The 7302-nt window shown below is 47.1% G+C and overlaps 1 protein-coding gene across 1 annotated transcript; it reads left to right on the forward strand.

The window, feature by feature from the left end:
• The first annotated feature begins 455 nt into the window (after window positions 1-455).
• Window positions 456-998, forward strand: LOC120678025. The gene is made up of 2 exons (XM_039959189.1): window positions 456-512; window positions 615-998. The coding sequence occupies exons 1-2, from the start codon at window positions 456-458 to the stop codon at window positions 996-998; spliced, it is 441 nt and encodes a 146-aa protein (XP_039815123.1).
• The last annotated feature ends 6304 nt before the right edge of the window (window positions 999-7302 follow it).

The following is a 7302-nucleotide window of genomic DNA, read 5'->3' on the forward strand; positions in this document are numbered from 1 at the left end:
TTCGTCGGTTCAACCGGTGTTCAGTTGGTCCGTTTTGGAGCCTCTCTGGACAACTGCACTGGTGTTTGTTGTCGAATTTGTCGGATCAACCGGTGATCGGTTTTTACTTCTGCCGGCTCTGACTCATCGGTTCAACCGAGGCACTCAGTCTTATATGCATCGGATCAACCGGTGAGTTATACCGAGCTGTTTCTTCGCATTTGCTTCCGTGGTTGTCCTTGTGTGTTCCTTGGGTTTCTTGTGTTGGTGTAGCTCCTCCACAGTTACTCCACGCTTCGCCTAGGACTCTAGGCTTGGGGTGCACACTTGGATCTTGAGCCAAAGTTTTTGATCGTGATAATTTTTATCAGCTCCCATTCACCCCCCCTCTGGTCGCCTTTCTCGGTCCTATAATTGGTATCAGAGCCGGGTTGGTTTCTATATAGCCTTCACCGGTTCGAAACCATTGTGCGACCATGGGTTCTCCCGGCAAACCCCCAATTTTCGATGGAACCGATTATGACTATTGGAAGGTGCGCAGGCGTGCCTATCTCCTGAGTCTAGGTTCCGAAGTCTGGGAGATTTGCGTAGACCCTGACTATGTGAATCTTGTGGTCCGCATGACTGAACTTCAGGTCAGGAGATATGAGGTCAATAGCAAGGCGTACAACGCTCTTATCGCTTGTCTCGCTCGTCCTGAGTTCGATCGTGTCAGCGATCTTCTCTCAGCCCGGGAGATTTGGGCACGGTTGGCCAATTTCCATGAGGGAACCAACCATGTCAAGTCTAGGCTGTATGAGACTCACCGGTGGGAATATGAGAACTTTACTCAGTTGCTGGGTGAGAGCATCGACACCTTGTTCAGTCGTTTCCAATCGATTGTGAACAAGGTGCGTGCGAACCAGCCACAGGGCACCCAGACCTACTTCGATCATGAGAAGGCTATGAAGCTTCTCTACGCTCTTGATCGCAAGGTCTGGGAGGTGAAGGTCCAGACTATCATAGTCTGCTGGCTATGAGAGCCTCACTGTGGATGAGCTTTTCAGCAAGCTCAAGGCTTCGGAGGTGGAGAAGCTCTCTCGAGCTAAGATAGAAGGCAATCATGCTGATGCCTCCACCTCCAAGTCGATGGCCCTGGTAGGCAACTCTAGAGCTCACTCTGACCCTTCTCTTAGAGGTTTTTGCTTGTCTTCTCTTGTGTCTATGATAGATGAGCAGTTGGAGGTGCTGGGAAACGAGGAGCTTGCACTGATCATCCACAAGTTCCAGTGCGCCTTCAACAACAGACAAGCACGAGCGAAGACCAGCTTCAACTGCGGCAAGACCGGCCACTTCACCGCCGAGTGTCCCAAGAAGAAGAGTTCCAGGGAGGAGGACGACCGCTCCAGGCACGAAGAGTACCGCGAGCACCGCCACAAGCACAAGAGTGGGCACTCCCACAAGAAGAATGGCGGACGCTCCAAGCGGCACCACGAGCAGAAAAAAGAACGTTGGCAAGTACAAGAACAAGCAGGCGTTCGGCGCCCATAGCGAGGAACATTCCTCCACCAGCCAGTGCTCGTTGTCATCATCTTCATCCAGCTCCAGTGACTCCGACTCACACCACCGCGGCGAGAAGAAGCGGAGCACCAAGAAGAAGGCCACGGAGGGCTTCACTGGCCTTTGCCTTCATGCTGGGAAGGAGGCCGGTTTCTGCAGCATGGCCATCGACTCCGACGCCGATGGGACTCCCTCCTCCATGGAAGAGCCTGTACTTCAGCCAGAGCCAAGCTCTGGGGTACGTTCTGAGCACCCCACTCCTCAGGAGTTGGAGGATCTTTACACTGCTCTAGATAATCAAGACTTGATCATTAAGGATGCTAAGAGGCAGTTTAGAGCTTTGAGACAGGAGCTGAAGGAAGTTAAGCTAGCTCTAGAGATTGGTCAGTCTGCCCCTGTTGTGGAGGATTGTGAGGAGGAGTATGAGTGCAGTCAGTGCATCGGTTTGATGTCTGACCTTGCCGAGCTCAGGAGCAAGTATGATGAGAACTTGCTCAAGCTCGAGGAGGGCAAGAAGGCCTTGGACGAGCACAAGTCCCGGCCTACCCTCCTGGGTGCTTGTAAGGAGTGCCCAGCGCTTAGAGAAGAACTTAAGGAGAAGAATGCTGCTTTGAGGAAGTTGGAGAAATCCGCAGTCACTAGCTCTAGCTCTGCTGATTGTACTGTGTGCCCAAGCCTGATCTCTGAGCTTGAGGAGGCACGAAAGGACAAGACCCGGATGGAGGAGGAGAACTCCCACCTTCGAGAGATTCTCAGTTGGGTGTCCGCCCGCGAGCCTCAGTTAGGCATGATGATTCAGCAGTTTAAGTGTTCTGATGGTGTTGGGATTGGTTTTGCTTTTACTCCTGCTGACTTTGTCCAACCCTATGACAAGATTGGTGAGATGCTTGAGCCGAGTGTGAGTGCACTTTCTTCTTCCACAGCTCCACGTGTCCCTAAGCCAGCACCAGTTAAGGATGGAATTCTCTCTGAGCCACCCAGAGCTCCTCCTAAGAATCCAGTGTGGGTTCCAAAGCCTAACCACCTCAAGAACCCACTGGATACACTCCCGCCAAGTGGTAAGACTACTCCTAAGCCCAAGGTGAGGACTCAGCCCCCCAGAGTACCTCAGAGATCCCCAGCTCCTACACCACAGCCTACACACAAGAGAGAGCCTTACCAGTGTGAGTGGTGCAAAAGGGATGGTCACCTGGCAGAGTTCTGCTTTCGGAGGTTGAGGTTTGAGCGCAGGCAGCCTGAGAGGCGCGCTCCGGAGGTGTTCCACCAGCCTACAGGAGGACACGCTCCAGCTCGACGTGGGTAGAGGTGGGATGCCAGGTCACGTCGTGTAGGTGGAGGAGGGGGAGGCGGTGGTGGATACCGCGCTCCTGGTGGTGGTTTCACCGGCCCCATCCCACACCGTGCTTTCGGTGGTGGTCAGCGTGGCCGAGGCTTTGGTGGCGGAGACGCACCATGTTTTCCTCAGCGTGGTGGTCGCCAGGCACAGTTTTCGTTTGAGGATACTTACCCTGCTTTCGAGTAGATGGCACAACACTGGTTTGCTTCTTTCTGTGCTAACCCCAGTGTCGGGCCATTTGCCCGCTCGTTTTCCTCTTACTGAGCAGGACACTCGAAGCCTGGAGAACATATGGCTCATGGACTCCGGTTGTTCACGCCACATGACTGGGAGTCACAGATGGTTCTCCAGCCTCACCCTGATGAAGGACAAGGAGTACATCGTCTTCGGGGATAACAGCAGAGGAAAGGTATGTGGAGTTGGCGCTATTCGGATTTCTGACAACTTCACCCTGAGAGAGGTTGCTCTTGTTGATAAACTTTGTTTTAATCTGCTTTCTGTCTCGCAACTTCTTGATGATGGGTACGAGCTCAATTTCAAGAGAGGTTGATCGCGTGTTCTTGATTCCAGAGGGGATTTTATTTGCAACATTGTTCCTCTTGGTCGTGTGTTTCGCATTGACTTCTCTGGATCTTCTTCTAGCACCTCTCACTGTCTAGTGACTGGTCAGTCCTCTGAGCTCTGGAAGTGGCATAGGAGACTTGGTCACTTGAGTTTTGACCTACTTGTTAGGCTTAGCTCACTTGATTTGATCCAAGGATTGCCCAAGCTCAAGTTGGACAAGGACCTTGTCTGTCATTCCTATCATCACAGGAAGATGGTTTCTCTTCCGCACCCACCTGTGAATCAGGTGATGACAACGCACCCAGGCGAGCTTCTTCATATGGACACTGTTGGTCATACTCGTGTGCGCTCTGTTGGTGGGAAGTGGTACATTCTTGTGATCGTGGACGACTTCTCTCGGTACTCTTGGGTTTTCTTCTTGGAGACTAAGGATGAGGCCTTTCAGTACTTTCGAGAACTTGCATTGAGGTTACAGAATAAGCTTCCACATGCCATGAGGGCTATTCGCAGTGACAATGGCTCTAAATTTAAGAATGCTCATTTTGATTACTTCTGTCGTGGCTTCGGTCTTGATCACCAGTACTCCTCTCCTTATGTTCCTCCACAGAATGGCGTGGTTGAATGCAAAAATCGGACCCTAGTGGAGATGGCCAGGATGATGCTCGATGAGCATAGGACTCCTAGGCGTATTTGGGCCGAGATGATCAACACCGCTTGTTATGTTGCCAATCGCATCTTCCTTCGCTCATTCATGAAGAAGACTTCGTATGAGTTGCGGTTTGGTCGACAGCCCAAGGTGTCCCACCTGCGTGCTTTTGGTTGCAGATGCTTTGTTCTGAAGGAGGGAAATCTTGTTAAGTTCGAGTCTAGGAGCTCTTATGGCATCCTTCTTGGCTATGCTCTTCAATCTAGAGGCTATCGTGTTCTTATTCTTGAGACTAACCGGATCGTCGAAACTTGTAATGTAACCTTCGACGAGTCCACTCCTTCTTCGTCTACTTTTGTGGAGTGTGCAGGTGACGATGAGCTTGGCCAGGACATCTTCGAGGATGAGGATGAGCCAGAGGCCTTTGAGGGTGATGGTGGTGTCCCTGCGCTGGCTGCAGGCCCACTTCCTGGGGATTCGAGTTCTGACGACGACGGCGGCCCACTCCCCACATCTTCGACTACGGCCGATCCAAGTCCAGCTCAAGGTTCTTGTGGCAGAACCACCTGAATTATCCCGGCTCAAGTGCGTTGGCCATCACCGTAAAGGCAACAACGTCTCAAACGCACTTCAAATGGAACAATTATTGGGCTGTCGGGTAATGTCCCGATACAACCACCGGTTCTCGGATCGAACAAGCGTACCCCGCACGAAGGCGAGTCTAGAGGTATTACAACCACAAATTTTACATCACACACATAGTAGTTATTACAAACCAGTTCAAAGTACTTATTACAGATCCAAACTTAGTAATACATTATACAAACCATAACTTTAAAGTTCAGAGTTTAAGCAGCGGAAATAAAACACGAAGGCTACAACACATCGCAAAAGTATACCAAGCTAGCCCAAGCAAGGTATCACTCGTCGGGGTCATTGCTGGCCAAAGCCGGATCCCACTCTACAGACCAGCCAGGAGGCAAAGAGCAAGGCCAGGTCAATCTAGCGGTCTGGTCCTCGAAACTCATACCTGAAAAAGGGTTCAACAGCAAGGCTGAGTATACTAATACTTAGCAAGACTTAACCGTCAACGGGTATATCTAACCCACATTAACTAGACTATGCAGGGTTCTGAGAGGCTCTGGTTTACTTTTGCTGAAAAGCAATAAAGAGTAGGTCCTTAACTTTTCATTTTAGCTTTCAGTATTCTAGTTGTTTAACTATTCTATGTAAGCAACTAATCCTATTCAACCATGGTAGAACTTTAAGCAAACTTCAAGATTGGTTATAATAATGTTGCTCTTATTACTCTATGTGTCAAAGGGATCAAGCAGTCCCAAACCTTGAGAAGCGGATGATTCGAATCGAATTTGTTAACCTGGCCAAGCAGACCTAACACACATGTTTGGAACACCATCGGGTCATCCCCAAACAACCGTTTACCTTTCATTCCGGCTTGTGGATAGGGTCACTCTCCCCGACTACAGAGCACCAATTTCCTCCCTGCAGCCGCGGTGTTGCACAACATAAACATAAATAAAACCTATCTCTAAGAGAGAGTGAAAGGTATATCCACTCCCCGATCCGATCGGCTACTAGGCTTACCGCGTACCATATTTACAGCATGTGGCTAGTACGTTCAAAAACATAACCACCGCTACCACACACCGCGACCTTAGCAGATTTCATCAACACAAACGGGGTCTCAACCAAGGTCATGATATCGTACATGACCCCATCCGTCGTCCTTATATTGATAGCAGAAAGTAAACAAGCAACTCCTATAGAGCTCGCGAGTGACAGGCAATCACTCGACTTTTACCTGTCCTTTAAGCAAAGCAAATACTCGGACTCAAGTCTAGTGTTCAGTACATAGGTTCCTAGGATCATGCATCTAGAGTTTCAATTCATATCCTAAGAACTGTAAATGCACAAGTAATAATAACAATAAGTTGCATAATTTGAAATAATGGGTCATGTCCGGGGCTTGCCTTCTCGGTAGTCGCTAGCTAACACAGCCTTTGGCTATTCCGAACTTTTGTCCGGGGCTTCAGTTAGTTCGCAGCGTTCACTTGGGCTGCTGGATCACCTCCGTCAGACTCCGGGATCAGCTCGTATGTCCCATCCGCTAGAACAGTCGTATCTATATGAGATGCAAGAGATGAAATTATAAACACACTCATATCATGATAAAGTCGTAGTCTACCAAAAAGCAAACATTCGTATCACATGGGCAATCATTTATAGAGTAGTTAATTAATATTTCTAACTACACAAGGCATCATGATCAACAGCACAAAAGAAGCTTACTAACTTCATAAACAAGTTGTAGTGGTTTCCTATAGCAAGTAAATCATGGTTTGCTAATAAATCAACCACTCAGCACACATTCAGTAGTAAATTTAGAAAAAATTTCATCAAACAGAAGGTAAACAAAGAAAGCTATCCTGCAAATTTCATGCCAAAACTTGTAGCCAATTATCCAGAACAATTCATTTATTCAGACAACCCCTAGAAAAAGATTGAATTCTTCAGATTAAACCAGAGCAAAATAGAATCTAGAAATTTAAAAACAGGTCGACACAGAGCTAACTTAGCTACTGTTAAATTTTCAGGATTTATTCTGTATATAATTAATTCTGAGAAAATAAACAAAACTGACAGCAATCTAATAAGATTCATTTTTAGCTTCTGTTCTATTTATGTACTAGTGCTCAATTTTTACGGACCGTAACATACGACTAAGACAAGGCTCTATAAAAATTATCAGGATTTTCTAAGCAAGGAAACAAATTATCATTATTAAAGCTCACTTAACAAGCATTAAATCAAATAAATAGTTAAACAGATCAAAAATTTCCCAACCATGAGCAACAGTACTGTTTTAGCAAAATGTGATCATGGAAAAAGTTTCACACACAGAACTTTAGAATTTCAACTAGCACCAATAAATTAGCAACACTAGTATATAAAAGAATCTTGAAATTTTGACCTAGCTAATGATGTCAAAAAGGTTTAAACTTTTTACCAGAGGCTAACAACACTGCAAGGTACAAACTGGCCAAAAAACACATAAAGTTAATGAGTATAACTCATGGAAAAAATAAAGCCAATTATTTTTATTCTATTTCTTGGATTAAAATGCAGACAAGAACTGAAAATATGCATGTAACAACCTTTGTAGATATTTTAACAAGGATTCCAAAACATTTGGATTTGCATTTTTCTGAATTTTCTA

Source organism: Panicum virgatum, chromosome 6N, assembly GCF_016808335.1.
Source record: "Panicum virgatum strain AP13 chromosome 6N, P.virgatum_v5, whole genome shotgun sequence".
Classification (NCBI taxonomy): domain Eukaryota; kingdom Viridiplantae; phylum Streptophyta; class Magnoliopsida; order Poales; family Poaceae; genus Panicum; species Panicum virgatum.

What these genes read in the sequence shown, in the direction of transcription:
- LOC120678025 (XM_039959189.1), top strand. Translation starts at nt 456, where the DNA reads ATGGGTTCTCCCGGCAAACCCCCAATTTTCGATGGAACCGATTATGAC. An exon ending in CCGATTATGACTATTGGAAG is followed by an intron (nt 513 to 614) that starts GTGCGCAGGCGT and finishes ACTGAACTTCAG; the next exon opens with GTCAGGAGATATGAGGTCAA.